This window comes from Dama dama, chromosome 9 (genome assembly GCF_033118175.1).
Source record: "Dama dama isolate Ldn47 chromosome 9, ASM3311817v1, whole genome shotgun sequence".
In the NCBI taxonomy this organism is placed as follows: Eukaryota; Metazoa; Chordata; class Mammalia; order Artiodactyla; family Cervidae; genus Dama; species Dama dama.
In genome coordinates this window covers 59,221,557-59,248,775 of record NC_083689.1, presented here as the reverse complement: position 1 = coordinate 59,248,775, position 27,219 = coordinate 59,221,557, and the positions used below count along the sequence as shown (strand labels likewise).

At 42.5% G+C, this 27,219-nt stretch overlaps 1 protein-coding gene across 2 annotated transcripts in view; it reads left to right on the top strand.

The window, feature by feature from the left end:
* PRELID2 (PRELI domain containing 2) overlaps positions 1–26,406 on the top strand; it is an 85,677-nt gene extending 59,271 nt beyond the window's left edge. The window contains exons 6-8 of one of the 2 annotated variants that reach the window (XR_009694191.1): positions 16,543–16,675; positions 16,950–17,019; positions 21,756–26,406. Coding sequence is in view for 1 of the 2 variants with exons in the window: in XM_061151637.1 (XP_061007620.1) it covers positions 16,950–17,009 (60 nt within the window). In the remaining variant the exon portion in view is untranslated. The remainder of the gene's footprint in view (positions 1–16,542; positions 16,676–16,949; positions 17,020–21,755) is intronic. The other variant, XM_061151637.1, reaches the window with a different exon arrangement.
* Positions 26,407–27,219: the final 813 nt, after the last annotated feature.

Sequence of the window (27,219 nt, the reverse complement as noted above, 5' to 3'; positions counted from 1 at the left end):
AATTGGGATTGGATTTAGCTAAATTCTTGGTGCTACATTAAGCCTCTCTGACCAACAAGGCCAGGAAAAGGTCACTCAGGCATCTCACATCAGGGGTTAATACAGAATTCTCTGTAGAGTAACTTGAATTGCAAAGGTAAGTTAATTTCTCAAAGGTACATCTAATAGTGAAACTTTAGTTTTGTGCTCAAGTCCTGGAGTGTGATAATTAAATGCCCCTCGAGTGTTCCAAGGTGTCCAGCTGTTCATCTTGATCATTCTCTACCCCCTTGTCGGTGGTCATTTCTTATTTTATCTCACTCTGCAGTAGAATGTCATCTCTTGCTGAAGGGTCCCTCTGGTGTGTCCACCCTTTGTGGGCCTGGGGACATCAGGCAGAACCTGAGGTAGATGATGGGGGACAGGCTGGGGTGTCTGCCTGTTAAGGAGAAAAGGACCCTTGTATCTCAGGAACTCAGGTTTGTTGTGGTGATACTTCTTTCAGTTGCCTTGGCATTGCATTTGCTGCTTGGGATTTGCTGCCTTATTCTTTGTCTAGCTTTCTTCCTTAGATTCTAGCTAAACAGCTTTTCTCTGAATTTTCTTGGTAAAGAAAAATGGTGGGTTTTTGAGAGTTAATTAACTCCTTTCATGTTGACACCCGGTTTAAGAAGAATTTAAAAGACTATAATTAAAATTTTTCTCTATCACTCGCCTTTGTTGAGGATGTAGCTTTTATTACTTTTAAGACATGAATGTTTGTGAAAACTTACTAGTTTTTCTACTCTCTGCACTTCTTGATATGTTTGAAATATTTCATAATTTAAAAAATTGCTGCACTCCCTCCAGAAGACTCTTTCAGTTTTTAAACAAAGTTTTAAAAAACATTTTATATAAAATGTTTTGAGTAGTTATTACCTGCGCATAAATGTTTTAAACCATATTTCCAGCAGAGGCATTTCTGTTCTTTTTTCCTGGCTTTCTTTGAAAGCAGCGGCATACCTTATACTGACCAGCTGTGTGACCTTAGGCACACCACTTAATTTTCTGAGTCTCATTTTTGTCGTCTGTAAAATGAGGATAATGTCGGAACCTACTTCAGATACCACTTGTGAGAGGTGAATGAGTTACGTACATAAAATGCTTAGCAGAGGACTTGGTATACAGTAGATGATCAGTTGTTACTACTATTTAAAAAGAAAAATGCAAGGATGTTATAGGCAAAAACTGAATTTTTCATTATGACAAATAGACAAATATTTAGTGGTTACGATGAGCCTGCTTTTGCTATCAGCGCAACTTGTGTTTAAATTTCTGAGTCCTCCCTTATAGGGTGGATTCGATTTTAACCTCTCTGTAGGTAAATATGAAAGTAGTACCTACCTTGTGAATATGAGAATTAAGGGAAATAGCATAAACAGGTGCTTAAAATACCTTGCCACACAATAAATACTCCATACATGATAACTGTTATCTTTCCAGTATAACCCAAATTGGCGTATTTCCTTCCAGTCTTTTATGTGCAGATTTCAAGCACTCATAATTATAGTATAAGTACAATATTATGTCTTGCTTTTGTTCAAGTACTATTTTATCACAAATGCATTTCACAGTAACTACACAAACTTTGAAGCCATCATTTTTTTTTTTAAATATATTTTGCTTATAGCAATTTTAGTATATCCTCTGACCTTTAACAGAAACATTTCTTTTCAATGAATTCTAGAGTATTACATTTCATGGTCTCATAACATAGCCTCATTGGAAAATATAATTCATTCTTTATATCTTATAGGCTGATTTATTTACTTTTATTTTTGGCTGCTCTGAGTCTTTGTTAGTTTGCATGGGCTTTCTCTAGTTGCGGCGAGTGGTGGCTACATTCCAGTTGCGATGCACGGGCTCCTCATCGAGGTGGCTTCTCTTGTGAAGCACAGGCTCTAGGTTGCCAGGGCTTCAGTAGTTGCAATGCACAGCTTAGAGCTCTCAGTGAAGCCATCATTTTAATGACTGCATCCAGTTCAGTTCAGTTGCTCAGTCCTGTCTGATTCTTTGCAATCCCATGGACTGCAGCATGCCAGGCCTCCCTGTCCATCGCCAACTCCTGGAGTTTACTCATACTTTTATCCATTGAGTCATCGAACCAGTAGATGGTTGATGCCATCCAACCATCTCATCCTCTTTCGTCCCCTTCTCCTCCCACCTTCAATCTTTCCCAGCATCAGGGTCTTTTCAGATAGTATTGGAGTGTCAGTTTCAGCATCAGTCCTTCCAATGAATATTCAGGACTGATTCCCTTTAGGATGGACTGGTTGGATCTGCTTGCATTCCAAGGGACTCTCAAGAGTCTTCTCCAACACTACAGTTCAAAAGCATCAGTTCATCGGCACTTAGCTTTCTTTATAGTCCAACTCTCACATCCATACATGACTACTGGAAAAATCATAACTTTGACTAGAGGGACCTTTGTTGGCAAAGTAATGTCTCTGCTTTTTAATATGCTGTCTAGGTTGGTCATAGCTTTTCTTCCAAGGAGCAAGATTTTTTTAATTTCATGGCTACAGTCACCATCTGCAGTGATTTTAGAGTCCCCCCAAAATGACTACATAATATTTCATTAAGTAGTTATATAACAATTGATTTCACCATTTCTTTAGTATGGAGCACTAAAGTTCTTTCTGAGTCCTACCATTGTAAACAAGGCCAGGAGAAACATCTTTATACACAGAGTCCTTCCTATTTTATCCCATTACCTTAGAAAAATTCCCTAAATGTTACTGGTATGTAAGTATTTTCTTCTTTTTTTTTTTCTTTTTATGAAACCATTAGAATAAGGTTTATTATTGAATTGTACAGGTGAAAGATCAGGGTATCATCTCCTGCATTCACTTTATTTTTAAGTTAATTTTTATTGGCCTATAGTTGCTTTACAATGTTAATGTCTGCTGTACAGCAACTTGAATCAGGTATGTTTACATTTATCACCTGGTTTTTGGATTTCCTTCCCATATCCAGGGAGAGGGAAATGGCAGCTCACTCCACTATACTTTCCTTGGCAAGTCCGTGGGCAGAGGAGCCTGGCGGGCTGCCGTCCATGGCGTCTCAGAAGCGTTGGCCGTGACTGAGCAATTACACAAAGTAGTAGTTGTAAAGACAGCAAAGTAGTTGCTTTACAGTGTTGTGGTAGTGTCTGCTCTGCAGCGACGTGAGTGAATATGTTTTCGTATGTGGCCCCTTCTTGGATCTCTTTCCATTCGGGCCACGACAGCGCTGAGTAGAGTTCTCTGTGCTCAGCAGTAGGTTCTCGTAGTCGTCTCATCCCCTCTGTACACAGGATCAGTGGTGTGTCCCTGTGTGTGTCGGTCCAGGTCTCCCAGTCCATCCCATGCCCTGGTCTTCCCCCTTGGTGTCCATACGTTTGTCCTCTGTGTGTCTGCGTCTCTATTTCTGCTTTTGCAAATAGATTCATCTATAGTATTTTTCTAATTCTATATATATGTGCTAATACTTGTTTTTCTGACTTAATTCACTCCGTATAATAGTCTCTGGGTCCCTCCACATCTCTGCAAGTGGCACGATTTCATTCCCTTTTTATGGCTGAGTAATATCCCGCTGTATATATGTGCCACATTTTCTTTATCCATATTGGTTTGTGAGTATTTTCATGACCCTTTGAATGTATTTTTTTGTCTCCCTCACTAAACAACAGGCTTCTGAGTGGATCTTGCCACATTATCTTCAGTATCTAGCACACAGTTAGTGACCAATAAATATTTAGTGAATTAGTGAACAAATGTATATCCTAGTGTATTATTTTCTAAAAGTAGTAAGACTGCTTAATATTTCCATTGTATTATCTTTTAAAAAATCGTAAAAGCAGAGAAACTTTTTATCTCTTGGTGCAACAGGAAAGAAAACAGCAGCAAGTAATGTTTTGTTGAACATGTTCTTGCCCCAGGCATCATACTTAATACATTACATGCATTAGCTCCTCCCAATTGCTCAACAATTCTCTGAGATAAGCATGATCTTTATAGATGAGCAGGCTCAGAGAAGTGAGTTGACATGCCGAAGATCACACACCTAGTGAGTGGTAGAATCCTTGTTCAGAGCAGGCAGTCGGACCCTGAGTCTAAACACTTGATGACCAGGCTGCATATTCCCGCTAATCTTACTTTTCCCACAGTGTAGCCTTTCACACTCCAGCCAGTGTAACAAATGATTTCCCAAGCAGCCTGACTTTGTTGACCAAATCTCAAACAAGGTGTGAATCATAGTTGTCCCTCAGCCTTGAGCATTTTGCATCAGCCTCAGAACAAGAGGCAGAATTACTTACCACCCTGCTTATTTAGTGGATGTGATGGAATTCGAGTTGAGCTATTTCAAATGCTGAAAGATGATGCTGTTAAAGTGCTGCACACAATATGCCAGCAAATTGGGAAAACTCAGCAGTGGCCACAGGACTGGAAAAGGTCAGTTTTCATTCCAATCCCAAAGAAAGGCAATGCCAAAGAATGCTCAAACTACCACACAATTGCAGTCATCTCACACACTAGTAAAGTAATGCTCAAAATTCTCCAAGCCAGGCTTCAGCAATACATGAACCGAGAACTTCCAGATGTTCAAGCTGGTTTTAGAAAAGGCCGAGGAACCAGAGATCAAATTGCCAGTATCCACTGGATCATCGAAAAAGCAAGAGAGTTCCAGAAAAACATCTATTTCTGCTTTATTGACTATGCGAAAGCCTTCGACTGTGTGGATCACAATAAACTGTGGATAATTCTTCAAGAGATGGGAATACCAGACCACCTGACCTGCCTCTTGAGAAACCTATATGCAGGTCAGGAAGCAACAGTTAGAACTGGACATGGAACAACAGACTGGTTCCAAATAGGAAAAGGAGTACATCAAGGCTGTACATTGTCACCCTGCTTATTTAACTTATATGCAGAGTACATCATGAGAAACGCTGGGCTGGAAGAAGCACAGGCTGGAATCAAGATTGCTGGGAGAAATATCAATCACCTCAGATATGCAGATGACACCACCCTTATGGCAGAAAGTGAAGAGGAACTAAAAAGCCTCTTGATGAAAGTGAAAGAGGAGAGTGAAAAAGTTGGCTTAGAACTCAACATTCAGAAAACTAAGATCATGGCATCTGGTCCCATCACCTCATGGGAAATAGATGGGGAGACAGTGGAAACAGTGACAGACTTCATTTTTTTGGGCTCCAAAATCACTGTGGATGGTGACTGCAGCCATGAAATTAAAAGACGCTTACTCCTTGGAAGGAAAGTTATGACCAACCTAGATAGCATATTAAAAAGCAGAGACATTACTTTGCCAACAAAGGTCTGTCTGGTCAAGACTATGGTTTTTCCAGTGGTCATGTATGGATGTGAGAGTTGGACTGTGAAGAAAGCTGAGCACCAAAAAATTGATGCTTTTGAACTGTGGTGTTGGAGAAGACTCTTGAGAGTCCCTTGGACTGCAAGGAGATCCAACCAGTCCATCCTAAAGGAGATCAGTCCTGGGTGTTCATTGGAAGGATTGATGCTGAAGCTGAAACTCCAGTACTTTGGCCACCTCATGCAAAGAGTTGACTCATTGGAAAAGACCCTGATGCTGGGAGGGATTGGGGGCAGGAGGAGAAGGGGACGACAGAGGATGAGATGGCTGGATGGCATCACCAACTCGATCGGCATGAGTTTGAGTAAACTCCGGGAGCTGGTGATGGGCAGGGAGGCCTGGCCTGCTGCAATTCATGGGGTTGCAAAGAGTTGGACACGACTGAGCGACTGAACTGAACTGAACTACCCTTGCAGTTCACCAAGTGAAGGGTGTTTGAATATATTTTTTACAAGCGTCAGATTTTTAATTGAAGGGAAGAATTTTATTAGATTTTATTAAGACAGCTGTTAGAGTTAGAACATTATCCACATGGGGGTTATTCATCCACACAGGAGTATCTGGGACTGAACAGTACAAAGGGTATGAGCCTAAGGATTAACCAATAATGCCCCATTTAGTTAGCAGTTGAAGTATTAGAGCAACTTTTAAAAGTATCAACTATGTTATTACTTTCATTTCTTTAGTCTCTCCTTTTCCCAGTTCATTACAGGGCCTGGGAATTTTGAAGAACTTTTGCATCTGTAAGTGCTACCCAGTATTTTTTTTCCCCCCTGTGCAAATGATTGATGCTTAAAAAACAGCAGGTGGTTTATCTTTAGATTTTTTTTGTGTGTATAGAGATTTTTCTCTTTTAGGCATGTATATGTAGCTTTTGTCCTGGCTGCTCTTGTTTTGTGAAATTAAATGCTTTTAAAAAAAGCATCTCTTCTTAAATGTGCTGTGGACTTAGGGTTCTGCCACTTCCCAGGCCACATGAAGGATGGGCAGTGAAGGTGAGCTATTACATTTCTGTTGCTCATGTTCCCTTGGACGCTGGTCAAGTTGTAACCTGATTCCTCATTCGTCCTCCTCTGGTTTTGTCCCCAAGAAACAATGATCATGCTTAGCACTGAAAGGCCTTTCAGGGGAAGTAAGGGCTCTCCGGATTGGCATTTGACGATCAAGCAAGGAGTTCTAATCAGCAGATGCTGTGCTGAAACAGAAGCGCCTCCAGTGCTCAAGTGTGTCCTCTGATTTCTGCAGGGTTCATGAGGGAGCTTCACTTGCTATCAAGAGAACACGAAATGGATTTGGAGCTGTGGTGAGGTGCTTTTATTCTTAGGACAGTTCCAAGAACTGTATGTAATTTGGTTTCACCTGCCTCCCCTAAATTTGTAAGATTAAAACCACCCAGATATAGATAGAAATAACTTTGTGACGGCAGGAAGGACTATGCCCAAGGTGAAAAAATGACAAACAGGAAACCTCACAAATCTCTTTAGGGAGGTGGTGTGTTTAGGGCTTAGAGTCGCAAAAAACCTGGATGTGAATCTAGACTCTGCACTTACTAGCTGAGAGCCTTTGATCACGTTTCTTCCCCCATCTGAATTTCGCTTTCCTCAGGGCTTCCCGGGTGGCTCAGTAGTGAAGAATCTGCCTGCCAATGCAGGTGATGTGGATTCGATCCCTGGTTCGGGAATGTCCCCTGAAAAGCAAATGGCAACCCACTCCAGTATTCTTACCTGGAAAAGTGCATGGACAGGGGAGCCTGGTGGGCTACAGTCCAAGGGGTCACAAAGAGTCGGCCATGACTCAGCAACTGAGCACAAGCACACGTTCCTGTTTCCTAGGTTGGGTTTGAGGGTTAAATAAGACAAGGCCTGTAATGTGCTCAGCACAGCCCGCTGGGCCCAGCCTCTCACTGATCAGTTCTGTCAAAAGGCTGAGATTCTGCCTAGTTCTGTCTCTATTGCAGATGACTTCTGTGATCTAGGAAGGCTGGTTTACCCTGCTAAGCTCAGTGTTTTCAGGCAGCAGTATTACTAACTCTTAGAGGTGATGTCGAGAGCAAGTGAAATATGCTCTGTGTTCATAAAATATGAACAAGCACAAGATCAGCCCTGCTTACATTTCCTCCAGGTCACTGACCACCAACTGAAGGAGGGTCCCTTGTTGTGGGTGCCCCACAATACCAGGTAGCACATATAGATGCAAAAGTTCTTTAAGTTTGTGAGGCCCCCCAGTCAGATTTAGGTCCATAAGGAAATCAGTAGCTACTTTCCAGGCCATAGAGGGAATGGAAAGCAGTGGTTAATGCCACTCTGTCATGGGTCAGCAGCTTTGTGTGTTGCCTCCTTGAATCCTCACAGCGATCCTACAAGGATGTGTGTGTATGTGTCCTCTTCCCTCCCATTTCACAGACACAGACGCACTGTGAGTACCCATTGTGGAAAAAGTGGGAGAGAGCCAGGTTTAAATTCCAGGTTGGCTACTTAATAGCCATGTGACCTTGGACAACCTATTCAGGCCCAGTTTCCTTACCTGTAATGGTGAGAGTAAAAATATCACCTTGTAGGACTGTTGAGAGGATTAAATATGATAATGTAGGCAAAGCCCCGCAGCATTGAGTAAGCCCCAGATAAATTGTTGGCCTCGGTATTGTTGAGATCTGGTGGGATGGGTTGATTGGTTATTTTTTTTTTTTGGCTGCGTCAAGTCTTAGCTGCAGCACAAGGGGTCTTCATTATGTCATGGGGATCTTCCATTGGGGTGCACGGGTTCAGTAGTTGCAGTGAGTGGGCTTAGTCTCTCCACAGTCTGTGGGATCTTAGTTACCCAACCAGAGATGGAGCCCATGTCCCCGGCATTGCCAGGTGGATTCTTAAGCACTGGACCACCAGGGAAGTCACAGGCTTTGGTGGGATATGGTTTTGACCAAAATAAGGCTTTGGAAAATTATATTTTGTTCAAAGAAAATACATAATTCAAAGTCAACAGACTGGCCCTGCTTGTAAAGAAGGCTATTATAGAAATTTGAGAATTTAGGGGAAGGAGAAGAGTAGAGATAAAAGATTAAAAGAAAATTGTCTGGGCATCCACTGGATTTATCTATTGTCTAGGCGACAGTTGGATTTATTTATTCTTTTAGAGACAGTTCACTGATTAAATGTATAAGCATGCTGTTAGCCATTGTCTGTCTCAGAATGGGGAAAAAACAAGGGGAAATTATGACTGAGCATAAAAATCTGATGAATAGCAAAAAAAAAAAAAAAAGGCTAATAAAGGGAATTGATAGGAACCCTGTTGTCCTTTAGTTTGGTAGGATAAGAGTTGGCACAAGACTTGGTACTGGGACCCTTTGGTGGCACCAAGCCAGTGCTGCTTCAATGTAAGAAAGATTATGTCGTAATGAGGCCTAAGATAGAAGGAATAAGGAGTACAGAGCATCCCATCAATGGAGGTTTCTAAGCAAGATGATCAGTTGTCAGAAATGTCATAGGTGGATGTGGCACTGGATGGGAGGGTAGCCTGATGTTTAAAAAAATCACTGGGCTTCCCTGATGTCTCAGCAGGTAAAGAATCCACCTGCAATCCTGGAGACACAGGAGATTCAGGTTTGATCCCTGGGTCTGGAAAATCCCCTAGAGGAGGAAATGGCAACCCACTCCAGTATTCTTGCCTGAAAAATCCTGTGAACAGAGGACCCTGGTGGGCTACAGTCCATGGGGTCTCCAAGAGTTGGACACAACTAAGTAAAAAAATTACTGCTGATTATATCTGACAGATACATATGAACAAGGCATATTTTGCACGAAGTCTAAGGAAAACTGAAATTATATACAAGTCACATTTAAAAAAATTAAAAAAGAAAATATACTTATTGAGTCACATTGGAGTGTGGGAGACCAGTGACTGAAGGCCTTTAGCCACTAAAAGGTTGATTTCAAGTCAAGGATCATTTGCAAATTGGTAATATGGAAAAGGCTCTGTCATCTTTCATTGTGATACTTGATCCAAGGACAACTCCCTAAACTGGATGGGCCACTTTCATTTCTTTGCTGAGAATTTCTTATCTGGACTAAATAATATAGTGTTCTTTGCAAGTTTTTATATTTTTGTTATTTGGGGATATATTCTTTTCCTTTACAAATCTGAGATTAAATATTCCCCTGAAGAAGAGAGGAAGATTTATAATGTGAAGCAGAGACATCTTGAATTATTGAATCAATTTAATGTTCTGCAGTTACACCTAAGAATTTTGAGTTACTTATCAAAATAAAAATGAATCTTACTCAAGAGTTTAGTAGCCCCTGTGGGAAAATGATACTGAAGTCATACAGTCTGTTAGGATATTCCTACTTGAAAAGCATTGCATTTAAAATAATTTGTAGATGTGATTAAAAATTGATTTGTGTATTAAGAATCTTGTCATTTAGTTTGGATGCGGGGCTGAAATATCTGATTTCTATATATATCAGGCTTTTTGAGCAGGATCGATAGGGAAAGGAAGAAAAACTCTTGCTGTGTACCCAACATCATCCTAGGTGCATGCAGTCTCATGAAAACCCTACAGCCCTCCAATGTTCTAGGATCCTGAATCCTGGACTCTTAATCCTGATTGTTGTTGTTGTTTAGTCACTAAGTTGTGTCTGACTCTGCATCCCAATGGACTGCAGCTCACCAGGTTTCCCTGTCCTTCGCTATCTCCCGGAGTTTACTCAAACTCATGTCCCCTGAAGCAGTGATGCCATCCAACCATCTCATCCTCTGTCGAACCCTTCTCTTACTGCCCTCAACCTTTCCCAGCATCAGGCTCTTTTCCACTTCTTCGCAGCAGGTGGCCAAAGTATTGCACTGAAGCTGAAGCATCAGTGTCAGTCCTTCTAGTGAATATTCAGAGTTAATCTTGATTGTCTTGGATGAAATCAAGATGATCATTGGAAGGCAGATAGGAGGGTAAAATGAGCCAATGCAAATAAAACACTCAGCACAGTGCCTGGCACACAGTATGTACCAGGACATTTTAACTCTTACTGTAGTCTGCTGTTATCCCAGTTTAATAAATGAGAAATGCCAAATATAAAAGCCTCAGAATAAAAGATACTTTACTGTGGAAAAGATCTTTTCCTGGAGAAGCACTGAGCAGTGTTTCTCTTACCGAATGTGGATTCCTCCCTTTTTGTCTCTCCCTCCCTCCCCTTCCCCTTTCTCATTCCTTCCTTCCTTCTTTTCTGCGGTTGAAGTGGGCTAGAGGCAGATTACCTGGAGCCTTCTAACCATGGTAAAGAAGGTGAATTTTATTATAAAAGCAGTGGAACATTGAAATAGGGGAAGCAACATTTTCTTATTCTGCCTTTTATTGGTACTGTTATGATTCTACATAAAGTAAATAAAAAGATTCTGGGAAAGTTTTATGTAAACCAACTTAAATAAGTTGAGACCCAAAAGAGAAGGGAGGTTTTTAAAGTAAACTTGCTGCATATGTTCTTCTCAGGAGGTAAGTGGTTTTATAATGTACACTCAGCACCTGGGATGACCTTGCTTTCTAGCTCCTCTTGGCTAATCTGGATGCTTTAGGTCCCATTTTCAGTCCCCCATCTCTACTATCAGCTCTTTCCACAACATTCCCTCCCTTTTATCGTTCATACTTCTATTCCTTCCTTGTTTTTGTTTTTTTTTTTCATTTCCTATGGCAACTCATATTATCCTGACCTTTTACCACACTTTCTAGGATGCTAACCACTGGGCCAATCGCACTATAATTCCAAACTAACACTCATCAGCCTGGAGTTCAGAACTAATCAGTTGATCAGCCTTATGATTCATAAATATTGAGCATGTATTTTGTGCCAAATTCTGCACTAGACAGTGAAGGTTCAAATGTAAATAACTGTTGTTCCCTATCTCTGAGCACCTTCTCATCTAATGTGGTAGCCTTGTAAACCGATGATTAATTGGTTGGATGATAGATTCATTCATTCAGTAGACATTTACTGCAGGCCTTCTGTGGACTGGGCATTGTTCTTCTAGGGGGTCACAACTTGTACAAGACAGACAAGGCTCCCAGCCTTATGGAATTTGCATTCAAGTGAGATTAAATGATCACGAAAGAGATTTAGATGAGTAACTATTTACTGAGTATTTACCAGAAGCTGGGTACTCTGGTAACCAGATCAAACATTGTGATTTTGACTAATTCTCACAAGCCTATGTTACTACCTCATCCCCCTTCAAAGATGAGACAGTTGATGCTTAGAGAATCTAAGTAAAATGCCCAAAGTTTCACAGTTAAATCGGACGTGGTCCTAAATCCGAGTGTTGTTGCATAATTACAGGGCTATTTGTGGGATGTTGTACGTGCTTTTGTCTCTTCCAGGAAAGAGCAGAGCTGAGGTGGGAGGAAGGGTGTGTGTGAGCAGGTGGTGGTGGGGGGCGTGGAAACACGAGAAGTGTAATACTCTCATTCCTGCTGCATCCAGTCCACCTCCTCCCCCTTCAGGAAGGCGGATGCTTAACCGCACAAGCACTGATGTTCCTGCCCGCACGCCTGTTGTTAGTCCCCACTCTGCTTGACAGTCCCCTCGCTCTGTATGTGACATTCACAGCCAGGCTTGGGTCTTGTTCAAACCATTCATCTTCCAGCAGCTTCTCTAGGTCCTCCCTTCATGCAGGATCAGTCTCTACTTCCCTTCTTCCATTGAACTTTTTTTTTTTTTCAAACATGGTAATGCTTCTCAGAGGCTGTCTTATTTTTTAGTTATTTTGCATTCCTCGTAATTCCTCCCAAGAAATTGATGACCCTTGAACAGAAAAATCATGCCTTACCTGCATCTCATTCCTCACAGCATCAGTGCAGTCTTTTATACACAATGGGTGCTCATACTGTTCCTGGTACTTATTCCAAAGCCATGATGCACAAGAAAGCTTTCTTTTCAGTGGCGGGAAGAGAGGTCTTCCAGTGCTTAATCTGGTTATCGCAGTACCTAGCTTCTGGTTAAACACTAAGTATACAAATAGTTATTCTTCATCCAATTATGACCAATCTTTTATTATTGTGATAATTAGGTGAGCAGCTCTTTTGTTAAGAGCACCCTCCAGATGTGTCTTTTAGAACTGCTTTGGAACTTTGTAATTTTTTTTTTAGCTGGTGGGATCTTAGTTCCCTGACCAGGGATCAAACCCAGGCCTCTGTCAATGGAAGTGCAGAATCCTAATCACTGGACCACTAGGGAATTCCCTAAGGACTTTGTAATTTTTGTGAGGTCTGATATTCCTCTCTTCTGCTCTGCTTGGACCTTCCCTTCACTCTGTCACACTCACAGCCAGGCTTGGGTCTTACTCAGACTGCAGCTTCTGCAGTCCTCCTTCATGCCAGCCTCCTCAGGACCTCCTGGATTTAATCAGAGCTTCTAAAGGAAGCATCTGTTTGATAATAAAATAAATATACTGTCTGGATCTAGCCATCTTTAGTAACTTTCTCTGCCTCCTCTTCAGGCAAGCTTTTCATTTTCTGTAATAATCAGCTTTCTCAAACGCTCTGAGAATGGGGGAATTTGTGAAGTGTTTTGAATTTGAAAAATGCGATTCTGGGTCTCCTCGGTGGGGACCCGGCTGGCCAGCATGGCCCTGGAATGAGGGGGATGAGAGTGGGAGGGCTCCCATGTCTGTACATTGGCAAATAGAGAAAGATGGCTTGGAAACGGGGAAAATGCTCAGAGGGGAAGGAAATAATAAAATCAAGCTGCTTTATGGCTTATCAGTCCAAAAAGCTTTTCAGTTAAGCTCTATCTATAAAGGTGGGTCCAAGTAATGTTTGTTTTGCATTTCAGGCATTATTGTGTGATAAGTGGTGTAAATTTAGCCCCTTTAAGCCTGATCTTTAAGAGACTTAATTTGAAAGGACTCTATCGATTGGGTTTTGATTTGGTCCCTCCTTACTAAAGAGACATACTAAATAATGGCTGGGCCTCCCTGGTAGGCCTTTTTTGTTTTTAATTCATTTTATGGGTCTCTCTATTTGCCCTTGTTCTCCACCTTCTATTTCTAACTGTTCTACTTAAAAAGACTGAAGTGATGTGAAAGAGGGGGTAAAAGGGAAAGAAAATCAACTGTCACATTGTAAGCTTAATTGATTCAATAAATAACGTCTTTCAATTCCCAAGGCAAACCCCAAAGTCTTCACTTACGTCAGCTAGCTCTCGGCTCAGTAAATGGTGGCGTTCTTAATTTAGACAGATGGGAAGAGTTCACTGGTGCTCACTTCTATGGAAGGAGTCTGCTTTTCTGGTTTTAAAGACATACCGATTAGACTTTGGGGCCCACTCTATAAAAAGAAGCTTGCAGCAGAATTAACATGGCCGTTTTTATTCATCCTGAAAAGAGAAGGAAGGCATTTAATTATTGTTCAGGGGTTTGTTGAACCAAAGGGGGAAAAAAACAACGAGACAAGGGGAATGAAATCTACTAGTCCATATGTTCCACGCAGGCAGGGACTTAGATTTGTTCACCATTTACTCTCCAGAGTACATGGGCAGGTGCCCAGTAAATATTTGTGAACTGGTTCTGTTGTTGAATGAGTGAGAGCAGAATTAGTTTAAATGTCATTCCACTTGTTGTTTCATCCCCAACCCCTCCTTTCCCCTCTAATTAAAAAGGTAAATTGCTCTAAGAGTATGTGCTGTATCTTCAGAAATGATTAAGGACAATTGTTTCATCAGTGTCTGGAGGTGGTATCCAGCTGCTTTTTTTTTTTTTTTAACTAATTCTCATACTTGAACGAGTTGTGCTTCAGAACCACAGGAGGACTGTCTGCAGACTCCATGCTCCAGCCTTGGAAGTTCAGATTGTAGGGATCTGGGTAGGGCTGGGAATCTGTATTTGCTTTTGTGGGTTCCCCTAGTAATTCTGGTTTAATCACTGTTTAGTCAGCCTCCGGGTGCCCTGAACTCTCTGGTCTAAGTGATGCCTGGTAACAGTGAGGAGCCTGAGGTACCCAGCAGAATGCTCAGCAGGGCTCCTGGCCCAATAGTCTGATGTTTCAGTTTGCCCCATACTCCATACTTCTCAACATCAACAAGATCCTTTAGTTAATATTTCTTCCTTCCAAGATAGTGGCTATATTTGTGGTTCTGGAGAAGACTCCTGAGAGTCCCTTGGACAGCAAGGGGATCAAACCAGTCAATCTTAAGGGAAATCAACCCCGAATACTCATTGGAAGGACTGATGCTGAAGCTGAAACTCCACTATTTTGGTCATCTGATGCAAACAGCTGAGTCATTGGAGAAGTCCCTGATGCTGGGAAAGATTGAGGGCAGAAGGAGGAGAGGGTATCAGAGGATGAGATGGCTGGATGGCATCACTGATGCAATGAACATGAACTTGGACAAACTCTGGGAGATGGTGAGGAACAGGGAGGCCTGGCATGCTGCAGTCCATGGGATTGCAAAGAGTCGAACATGACTGGGTCACTGAACAAAGCAACAGCAGCTAGAAATCTGAAGGACCTTTGGAAACCTCAAGGAACCTCAAGGAAATGTTAACTTTTGTTTAGTGTACTTTCGGTTTTGTTGTTTAGTCACTAAGTTGTGTCCTATTCCTTTGCAACCCCGTGGACTGTAGCCCACCAGGTTCCTCTGTTCATGGGAGTTCCCAAACAAGAATACTGGAGTGGGTTGCCATTTCCTTCTGCAGGGGATCTTCTCAACCCAAGGATCGAACTCATGTCTTCTTGATTGCAGGCGGATTCTTTACCATTGAGCCACCAGGGAAGCCCTCAGTGTATTGTGTTGTCTTCTCTAGAGGTGCGTTCCCCTCCTGTGGCTCAGAACAAACCCCAAGTAGGAAGTCCCTGTCTGACTCCTGTAGGTCCTCTCAGTGTTTCCCAGCTCTGCTTGACTGTGGGAAGCACCAGTTAAAGATCCAGCACTCTGGGGTCTATGAGAGTCCTCTGAAATCAAAGCCTTACTGCGTGGGGCCTGAGGCCTGCAGTTTAAGTTAGTGGTGCTCGTTGTTATCCTCTGTCCCGTCCCTGAGTGCAGTCTGTCCCATTTCTGATAACCCAGCTTTGAATTCCTTAACATTCCAGTTCATAATTACATCACAACCCTGCCTTTCCATCTGAAGGTTTAGCCTCTGATCTACAGAACTTGTCCTTCAAGAAGGAAAGAGGGAGTATCTGCTCTCCTCTTTCCTTCAGGGTAGAACTTGACCAGCTGAGGTGGATGGGCTGGCAACTTGATGTGTTCAGCCTTGGTGTGAGCCTTGTGATGTTAAGGGGTGCCCCTGAAACCAGAATTCAGCATCTGTGTTCTTCCTCTGGCTTTATTATTTAATAGCTGTATAATATGGGGGAAATGACTAAATCCTCCTTGAATTTCTGTTTTCTTCATCAGTAAAATGAAGGTTAAACAAGGTTGGGCTCTCGGACACAGGCTCAGATGGAGATTTTTGTGCAGAGGGTAGTTGGAATGGGCTCTTGGGAACAACTCTTTCGAGGGAGTAAGGGAAGCGGGCAGAAGGTAACCGTGAACTGCGATGCAGTCGTGATGAAGGTCTCAGCTGATCCCATGGGGAACTGTGGCAATGGGATACCCTTCCGAGTTGTCCCAAATTTACACGGGGGGCTGGGTCTTCCTTCCTTATATCGGCCAGCCATCCGATGTGGGCCACTCCTGGAGAGGGGCATGACCTTAGGTACCACAGCTCCCTTTGGCTGAGGGTGGTTGGGTGCTGGCAGCAGCCTGTGGTGCTGGCAGAAGGGGGAGGATCTCCATAGTCCACCTTGTACCCGCCACCGGATAATGGCGCACCAGATAGCGCCCATGCAGACCTTGGCAGCGAGTCTAGCACTTGTGTAAGTATTGAGTAAACACAGGCATAGCTCCTTTTATCACACCTCACAGACACTGCACATTTTACAGACTGAAGGTTTGTGGCCACCCTCCATCAAGCAAGTCTTTTTTTTGGCTGTGCTGGGTCTTTGTTGTGGCATGCAGGCTCCTCTGGTTGTGGCTTGTGGGATCCTAGTTCTCTGACCAGGGATCAAACCCATGTCCCCTGCATTGGAAGGCAAATTCTTAATCACTGGACCACCAGGGAAGTCCCCAGGCAAGTCTTTTGGCATCATTTTTCCAACAGCATCTGCTCACTCCATGTCTCTGTGTCACATTGCAGTAATTTCTGACCTATTCGTTGTCATTGTACCTGTTACGGCGATCGGTGATCTCTGATGTCACTGGTGTAGTGTTAACTCTCACCATGATTATTCCAGCTCTCGCAGTGCCACTTAGTAGCTGGATCACTTTCAGTAAGTCGCTTAAATTGCTTTCTTATGTTTAAAATGGAAGATTCACAGCTCTGCTCTGCCTGTTTCCTCAAGTAGTTCCGAGCACATGTGGAGATAATGTATATGAAATTGCTGAATGGAATATTATAAAAATGTGAGATATGACTACAAGCCTACTTTTCTGAAATGAATACATGGCCATTGCTTGGATTCCTTGAAGGGAAAGGTTGTGATAAATGTAAAAGTGCTTGTCCGTGAAATGTGGCATTTTGATGTTTCTTTCTTCTCTCCCTAGGGAATTAGAATAATGGAGATGCTGCTAAAGGAACAGTGTGGTGCCCCCTTAGCCGAATAAAGAATCACCAGTGAGTACCAAAAGCAAAATCAGAATTATTTACTCAAGCCATGTCTTCATGCTTATAAGCCTAAGTATTATGCTTCAGCCTCCCTGGGCTATTCTTGCTGTATGTTTCCCAGTTATACTCACAGGAGGCTTCTTGCAAGTGTTTTGTTATCTGTTCTACATACCTTTATTTGCTTGGTTCTTTGATTTTCAGAGCAGTTTTGTACTATGTGCTGGGTTGCAACTGCTCTTAGATTGTTTAAACTGCTCAATACAATCTGCCATGATTGCCACCCTCAAGATATATAGCATAGGTTGTAGAGACTGCAGTTCAGAATTAACTGAAGCGTAATATTATTGTCCCAAGAACAGTGAAAGCAGGGGTTTAAAGCTGTATTTGGAGCAGGAAAAAAAAATAAGAAAGGGGCATGTTGATTGACCAGTGAAATACAGATATTTCATCAGTTATGTGTACTCCAGCCGATTGGGGGTGGCTGTCTGAAATGCTATTGAGGAGGATCCCAAGGCCCGGAGAATAACTCTCGGGCTCTGGATAAGAGTGTTGTGATTGATTAGCAATATCTACCATGGGCAGAGGATGGAAGAGAGAGTACTTGTGCTGGAGCACATGCCACTTTTGGGGCAAGTGATGTAGGGTTAACAGATAAGCAGGGGGATTCCAGAAGTACTTCCTTTTCATTTCTTTAAGTTTTTATTATCTACACAAGGAGAATGGCATGCTTGCTGGGAAGGGCAGAACAAAGTTATCTGAGAGACTGAAAGCCTAGTATAAGTTAGTGGATTTGCATATTACACGGTTTATTTGACTTCGATTTTTAACATCTGAGAGAAGGTAGAACCTTTGAGTAGAGCAAACATTGTCATGGCTAATTCAGAATTACCCCAAAGTTCCTTATGTTGGCTTTAACCTAGAGTATACATGGTCTTGTGTAAACGACCTGGTCTCTAATTTTGATATCCAATAAAATTTGAGAACAGTTAACCAAAGAAGAAGCAAAAGGAACATTTGTATACAAGAACCTCAGCATTCAAAGCATGCTGGCCAGGCCTCTGCATGAGGATTGGAGAATTATAAAGGGTTTCTGCTTGTTTGCAAGTTTGACTCCATTCTAATGAATATTAAACCTCTGTATACTTAACACACACTGATATATACTTACCACACATCTATTTATTACTGGAACAGCTAAGCAAGATAATTTCATCTAGTGAAAGCCTGGCACATGGCAGGTGCTCAAACAATGTTGGCATGGAATCGACATGTGTGCTCCCACATCTGCTCTGTTCTTGGGAAAGTTGTGGAGAATAACTTGGCCACATCCCCCTGTTTTTCCAGACTGGCCTCTCTGTGAGGCTTTCAAAGCACCTCTGGTGCTTGTGCACTTGGGCACAGAGCCCATCTTACCCTGCAGGGTGGAATCTAAAGTCAGGTTAATTAGAGAATGAGGAACTCAACTTACAACTATATATTGGTTTTCAGACTTTACATCAGTGATTTGGAAACTTCAGTGAGTGTCAGAATCACGTGGAGAATTTGGTAAACACAGAGTGGTGAGTCCCACTCTGAGTTCCTGATTCAGGAGGTCTGGGCGGAGCCTGGGGCTTTGTGCTTCTGACCAGAGTCCAGGGGATGCTAGTGAGGCTGGTCCAGGGACCACACTTTAAGAACGATTGCTTTAAATAAGTTCCCATCTTGGAGTTGTAGACAGATGACATGCAAGGACCCTGCAAAAGCTCATAGCTGGCGTTTTGAAATTATTGTGTACATCTTCCATCAACTTTAATCAGAGGAGGAATAATTTTCTGTGTGTGGCTTTTCCCTGATTTTAGCATCTCAGCCTCTTCTTATTTGCCACTTTTATCTTTTCTTCCCCCTCCTTGAAGGTTGACAGGCTTCACAGTGGAACAAAGATGACTGAAAAGGGTTGAGACTCAACAACACCTCATGTTTGAAATCGTCAGCTTGTGGTTTTGATTTAAGGTTATAGTGAAAAAGAGGAAATTTAATAAGCATTACCTCCCATCTTAAATGACTCATGTTCTTGTTTTTTGGTTTTGGTTTTACTGTGGTGGAAAGCTAAGTCATGAACTCGAGGTTTTTTGTTCTTTCTAAAAAGCAACCAGTTCTCCTCCCTGAAGTGAAGAAGTTGAGGTCTGGATGCTATGAGGAGTTGAGTGCAGGAGAGCTGCAAAATGTCTTTAATGCAATAGAGTTCCTGAAGGATTTACATAGTTCAGACTGTCATCATTTATGACCAGTTCTCTCAGGAGCAAATATGAATTAAGGACTGTATACTCTTACCACAGGGGTCTACAGTCACTACAAATTAGGGGCTATGGCCAAGGCTTTATGCTTTTTTCAAAATTGGCTTCATTGCTCAGTTAAATTGCCTTCATCAGCACAATTAAATTGACTAATTTCAGTGTATGACTCCGTCAGTCAGTTCAGTCACTCAGTTGTTTCTGACTCTTTGCGACCCCATGAATCACAGCACGCCAGGCCTCCCTGTCTATCACCAACTCCCGGAGTTTACTCAAACTCATGCCCATTGAGTTGGTGATGCCATCCAGCCATCTCATCCTCTGTCGTCCCCTTCTCCTCCTGCCCCCAATCCCTCCCAGCATCAGGGTCTTTTCCAATGAGTCGACTCTTCGCATGAGGTGGCCAAAGTACTGGAGTTTCAGCTTCAACATCAGTCCTTCCAATGAACACCCAGGACTGATCTCCTTTAGGATGGACTGGTTGGATCTCCTTGCAGTCTAAGGGACTCTCAAGAGTCTTCTCCAACACCACAGTTCAAAAGCATCAATTTTTCGGTGCTTAGCTTTCTTCACAGTCCAACTCTCACATCCATACATGACCACTGGAAAAACCATAACCTTGACCAGATGGACCTTTGTTGGCAAAGTAATGTCTCTGCTTTTATATGCTATATAGGTTGGTCATAACTTTCCTTCCAAGGAGTAAGCGTCTTTTAACTTCATGGCTGCAGTCACCATCTGCAGTGATTTTGGAGCCCCCAAAAATAAAGTCTGACACTGTTTCCACTGTCTCCCCATCTATTTCCCATGAGGTAATGGGACCAGATGCCATGATCTTAGTTTTCTGAATGTTAAGCTTTAAGCCAACTTTTCCACTCTCCTCTTTCACTTTCACCACTCAGTAAGTTTTGACAAATGTATACAGCTATGTAAGCATCATGATATGGAACATGATATGGAACATTTTGAGGTATTACTGTTCCTGTAGTGTTGTTGCTGCAATGCTGTTGCCAGCTTATTGCTCCCACCTTTTAGCTCATTTTTTGGACTGTTTTTGCAAAATTTTGGCAACTTTGAAATATACCTATCTTAATGGAACTTTTTATTTTCTAAAAATTACATTTACCAGAGTGGGAGAATGTAGGTAGGGAAACTTCCTTTTATGTGCAATAAAATGTTTCATTAAAAGAAAGGGCTGAGGGGGAGGTGAGGAGTGGGGATTAGCTCCATAGCTAAAGAGCAGAAGTCAGCCAACTGTAACCCAGAGGCTAAATCTAACTTGTGGCCTCTTTTGTAAATAAAGTTTTATTGAAACGCAGCTATGTTCCTGGTCATGTTCCAGCTACAGCAGAAGCATGGAGCTGTGACATATCTTTTACCATCTGGCCCTTTAAGAAAAGTTGTCTCTCCCAGGGATGAGAGTTTGATGGCTCCTAAATTAGCATGAGGTGGCCTCCTGGTGGTGGTATGGTCTTTGTTTGGTTTTAAATGTATCATTTGATCACATCTTGCCTCTAGTCCAAAGTTGATAATAGCATGAGAGTTAACTCTGACCACCAGTTGGCGGGTGTTAATTTAAGGCATGAAAAAGCATTAAAATGATCACAACGATGACGCTAATGACCAGCAATCGTGGTCATTAAAATTGCTTCATAAGCTTCTAGTGCACACGCATGGTAGGGTAGAAATATAGGCGTTTTGTTTAGCAGGTGCAGTAGCACTCTGATGTGGCGATAGTGTAGGTACCATGTACAGTGTACTCAGATTTTGAGCTTTGGAATGTTGCAGTTCTTAACAGTGTTTTAAAAAAGCATTCCATGAGGTCTGTACAAATGTGTCCAAGGAGATGTTGCTTAATACCTTTATATTCTACTACACATTTCAAATGTGCTTAATTTAAAATCACACATAGAAACTGACCACATTGTGTAGGGTACCACCTAGCACTAACGATGCTTCCATATCTCAGTGGCATGTGTATTCTAGTTGGTGTTGATAGTTAGAAAGCTTAGAAGGTGATTTTTGTCCTGAGCTTAGGTGCATAAATCTCACTAACCAGTCTGCTTGCGGTGTGCTGCTGACACATCCGTCTGATAGATTTTTGATTTCCTGTCATTTTTGCAGAAAACAAATAGCCCTGACATCTGTTTGTTCTTGCTGCTGGCAGTTGGGAGGCCGGGCCTGGTGAGGTTTGATAACATAGTCACCTTCTTTCACATGGGAATGATTAAGACCTCAGTTTTCGCTATATCTTAACTTCCCTTTGAACCAGCTCCTCTGGGTAGCTGGACTCAATAAAATGAGGTGCTTGCTTTGTTCGAAGATGATTAGGAGGCAGAAATGCAATTTCTTTAAGAATTATCCATAGTGATAGAATTCAAGTGGCTCTTAGTTGCTTCAGAAAAAGCGGGCAAATAAGCGTTGACCGTGAGACATGTTCGTTAGGTGGTAAAGCCTGTTTGCTTTCTCTTGCAGGGAAGTCGTGCTGTGTCTACTTCTGCTTGAGCATATTTCCTCGGACACAACACATCCAGAGACACGGATTTAGAGATACAGGTTTAAGGATGTGGTGTTGGCAGCTTAGAGAAGAGGAGACCTTCCTGCTGGCACTTGACGTGATCCATGCCCCTGGGAGTCGGCCCCAGAGAGAGACTCTTGTGGGGCTGACACCTTCTGGCTGATTCTTAATGGCACAAGCTCTGCAATTTTACAAATAAAGAAAAAATCCCAGAGAAGGTGATGTTCATAGAAAAAATCCTGGAGAAGCTGATGTCCATCCTTCATCAGGACATCCTGCTGATTGCCTGGTGATGGTGTCAGGGCAGCTAAGGATGGGCCAGAGGCCTGGAAAGTACTGCGTGTTTCTACTTGTTCTCTGCATCATGGCTCATAGAACTCACAAGAGGATGCTGGGGCAAATAAAGGAGTTAAACCTGATACGTGATTCTTGGGTGGCCCGAAACAGACAGAAATACACCAGACCTATGTTGAAGTTAAGCCATATTCATAGAAATGTTGAAGAGTCTCAGAAGTCAGGAGCACTTGACTTTTTCTACCCAGCAATACAACGTACCTGCCACCAGCATAGCTTTTATAATGCGAACTGATTGGTCCTTAACACAACCTGGAGCGGGCAGGGGAGCTGTGGGCTATCATCTTGGCTCCTTCTAACTCATTCTGGGATGTGGAGCAGATCACGTGACCTCTTCTTTTCTTTTCTTTTTTTTTTACTGGGCAAATGGGGATAATCGGGCACAGATCTTTCTACTTGTGATGATTTTACCAGGGTGTTTGGTGTAAAAAGCTCAAGTCTGGGAGCCAAACGGACAGAAGCAAGTTTGAATATATGCGCGGCTCCCAGCAGCTCCATGATCATGTACGTAGTTTAAAGTCTTTCTGATACTCATTTTTAAAGTTATAAAATGGGGTTATAGAGTTAACCTTACGAGGTTGTTGGAACAATTGGACAACATGTGATTAAGTGCCTAGCATGCTTTTTGGTACACAGAAGTAAATAGAAGCCATTATTATTATGTGAAACAGTTTTGGAAATGTGCTTTTCCAGTGTAATGTAATGTAGTATTACTGTTTGAAAATTAGATGATGGTAGTTTGCGTTTTCTATGATGGGAAGCCAAAATGTAAGTACGCACTGTCTACACGAAAGCTTGAAGAGAGGCAATAATTTGCAATTCCTTTTAAGATAAAAATTGGGCCATTACTGGAAAGTCTTGGGGAAATCTTGTTTTTTAATGTTTAAAAATTTTCCATTTAGTGCACTGATGAATTTCAGAGGAATTGTATCTTTCTTCCTTCTTCTTTTTTTTTTTAAATACAAGCCAGCCACTGTGGGCTCCTCTTATGGTATTTGAGCTGTTTGTGCTGCCTGAGTTTTGTGTGTCAGGATAATTTCCCTTCATTTCCTTAGTGTTTCATTCTTTGGTTGGGTTCAGAGGGAAAATGAATGACGGAAATCGGAACATGCTTTGACCTCCTTTTCCAGTTTGTAAACGTAGGATTTTGGAATAATGGCACATTTCCAAAAGTAAAAGCTAATGTGAGTTATCATGGAGGTGAGAGGTGGGAAACCAGTATTTGGAAGTTGTGTTAGAATAATCATTACTTTGGGAGTTCCCTAGTGGTCTGGTGGTTAGGATTCCACACTTTCACTGCCATGGCTTGGGTTCAGTCCCTGGTCAGGGAACTGAGGTCCTGCAAGCTGCAGGGTTTGACTAGAAAAAAAAGAGAGAGTAAATGTAACACTTCACATTCAGCAACTTGCATTCCCTGAAGGCAGGAGTTCTCAGCCGTGGCTGTCCATTAGTACCACGTGGGAGCTTTCTGCAGTCCTATCGCCCGGGTTTCATCCCAGACCAATAAGTCAGAGTCTCCAGGGGTGGATCCCAAACATCAGCTTTTTTTTTTTTTTTTTTAAATAAAGCTCCCTAGGTGATTCCAATGAACAGCTAAGGACACAAACTCTACAGTGATTTCTAGGTGATTTGCAGGTGTTATCTGATTCCTTTTTTAACACCTCCAAGGTAGCAAAGCATCTTTGTAGCAGGAATTAGTGTTAGAGTAAACACAGAGAGACTGACTTTAGGCCTTAATTCCTCAAAGCTGGGGCGGCCGCTGCAAATGCCTGCAGGGTCTGGCAAGTGATCTGGTGCGTGAAGCAGGCTGGTGGACCCTAGGGAGACCCCAGGAATATGTGGCTGGCCAAAGGTGGGCAGCTGACACCCAGTTCAGCACACTGCTGCCAAGTGGCTGGTTTTTCTAGTTCTTCCAATTTCCAATTTTCTGGGAAAGGATAGAATTAAAAAAAAAAAAAAACAACTCCCAATTTTTATGTGTTGGCAACGAATTCAGGATTGTTTAAAACATTGTGCTGGCCAAACAAAACATGTTTGCCGGTAGTTTCCAGCCTTTGCTTCAAGAGTGTTAAGGACCAGCTTAAACATCCCAGCCAATTTTTGAGAGATTTGCATTTCCTGATTCTGGATGTTAAGCTGCTCTCTGCCTGTCCTCCAAGACTGCTTTCACGTGTATTTTTCTCCCCTTTCCCGAGCCGTCCCCTGAACTCGCATCAGACACTTTTCTTCACTATTTTTTTTCCCCGTGGGCATCCATTACTTCAAGCTTACATATATGGCTTAGAAATCTTCTGTTCCTTTTAAAATTAATTAGGGCTTGTTAAAAAATTTTTTTTTAATTACATGTCAGAACGCTTTTCCTGTGATACAACATTTAGAAGTCCACATCTAACTTGACTGTCTATAAAATGTCAAAACCAGGAGTGTAGCCTTGTGGGCACATTAGCAACATGAGTGGGCAGGGTTAACTCCCAGACCTGGCCAGTCTGCTCCTGGCCTGGTTGCTGAACCTACACGTGAAGGTGAGGCCGTATCAGAGTGATTCTCAGGCTTCTGCTTGTACCAGAAATCCTTGAGAGGGTGGGCTCAATGGCAGGTTCCCAGGGTCTGCCCCAGTGATTCATGAAATTTCAGTTGGGACTCAGGGATCTGCACTTTAAAACAAGTTCACCAGGAGATTTGGCTGTGCTGTTCCACAGACCAGATTTTGAGAAACGGTGGTCCAGGGGAGGTGTTTGTGGCTTGTGTATCTATCGTGTAAGAAGGCTTTATAGTCGATTGGGCCCACTGATGAATACAGGTGATCACTCAGGACACAGTATCGAGCTCTCATGCACAGAGAGGCTGACTTAGGGTACCCCTACATGATTGAGGTGCTTTCGCCATGAATGAGCTTTTGTGGTTTCAGTCATGTGGATACAAAAGGTGCTATATTCTTTTGATATAAATTGCTTTGTGTGTCTTATAAGCAGTATTGTGTAGTGATATCTCATTTATCAGACATCATGGGTACACGGCATAGCCGACTCAAGGTTGTTCTTTGTTTTTTATGGACTGTGATTGCTTTACAATGTTGCGTTAGTTTCTGCGGGGCGGCATTGTGAGTCGGCCATATGTATGTGTATATCCCCTCCCTCGGAGCCTCCCTCCCACTCCACCCCTGTAGGTCATCACAGAGCACTCAGTCGAGCTCCTTGTGTTACGTACCACTTCCAGCCAGCTGGCTGTTTTACACGTGGTAGTGTTTATATGTCAATGCTGTTTTCTCAGTAAGGTTATTCTTTTCAGTCGCACATCTTTTTTGCTCTCATTCAGCCATTTACGTGGAACTCTTAATTTAGTATCTGTTTCCCTGCTTTTGTAAACAGAATCAACTGAAGATAGGAATTTCATTTCAGGGTGGTCATTTATGTTTTGACTTCTTTCAGGTTCTCTTCAGGTTTGTTAAAGCCCCTCTGCTGAACAGCTCCGCTCCTTGAGGTTTACCATGGTTTTCCTAGTTTCTTCTTTTCCGTCACAGTTCCCTGTCATGTCTCCCTGCCTTAACTCTGCATATCTCTATGAACTTCCCTCTCCATTGCTACCTGGGGTTGGGTAATGCTGTTAATTGCATACTATATATCAAGTAACAGTAAACCGGAGCCACGCGAGTCTTTGGGAGGCTTTTCTAACAGTGAAATGGATCGATGTTGCTGTATTATTTTAGTGGCTCCACTGCTTCCTCTGACTGACTTCTTGATCCTCAACTGCAGTTGTCAGATCTGTGACCACATGATAATGGAGATATTGCTACCAATGATGTCCTTAGATCTGTACTCTGTGGTCTCCCCAACTCTGTTAGCGTTCTTATATATACAGTTTTATAATGTGAAACGTAAGTAGATTACAAATGAACATTTCTGTGCCAACTGTCTGTTTGGGATAAAGTGTTTTTGATTCAGTGTTACTGTGATTTAGAGCTACAAATTAGTTGTATCCCTCTGAAATTTGATCCTGTCATCCTTCTGAAATAAAGGTGTCACAACTAATATTTATGTGTGAGTTTTAATTTCTTGAGGGCATCACACCACCCGGCAGAGCTTGTGTGTATCATGTGTAGCAATGATAACCTAATGTAGTAATCTAGTCCTTTTAACAATCCCAGAGAAGAGTGTTAGGCCAGTCAGATGTATTAGTCCGCTCCCTCCCCCGAGCTGAGCCATCGCTTCTCCCAGAAACAAGCAGAGGCTGCCCTTACCAGATGAGAAGATGGGTCCTGTGCTAATGGAACAAAGGGCGAGGCTCTGCAGGGCAAGGAGGCGTGAGGCACAGACATGAAGTCATGTGGTCCCAAAGGGGCGGCAGACAGAGCAGCTGCTTGTTGACCTGTTTGTGAGGCTCAGCTATACTTTCTGTACTTTGTTTACATGAGATTTGCTTTTGTCCTTGTATTTGTCCACCTTTTACTTGAATGTATGCAAGTGGATTTCAGTGCCTTGCTTCCAAAGTGCCCTGTCCAAATCCTGTTGATGCCTTTCCTTTGTTAGAGCCTGGGTGCCTTGAGGGGTAGAGTCCTTGGTTGGTTCATCCAGCCCTTATTGAACACCTACTGTGTGCAACAGAAGGGCAGGATTTGTCTTCTCTTTTGACTTGATCCAGTGGGTTTCCAAGAGACTTACCACTTCCTTGTACTAAGAGAGGGCAGTAGTGGGCACCAATTGATGGTAAGACCAGACACGCTTATCCCTTGGGTTAATCACACTGTGGTTGCTTATTTAATTAAAAGATGCAGAAAACAGCACAGAATGCATAGTGGAGAGCTCAGCACAAAATGTATATAGCTTGATGGTCCCACAGCCTCACCAGCAGCTTGCATGGTTGTGTAATCGTGTCTGAATTAGTGCGGGGCACATCGTATGTTTTGGAAGATGAGTTCTCTCCAGGCTCAGCCTTATACACAGAAAGGTGGAGCTGCCGTGTGTGGGACCACTTCCTACCCTGAGCCACGTCAGGAGTGCACCCTGACTGCAGGGAGCGATGCAGCATAGAAGGCTTTTACTTTCAGGCCTTTCTAACTACTACAACCTG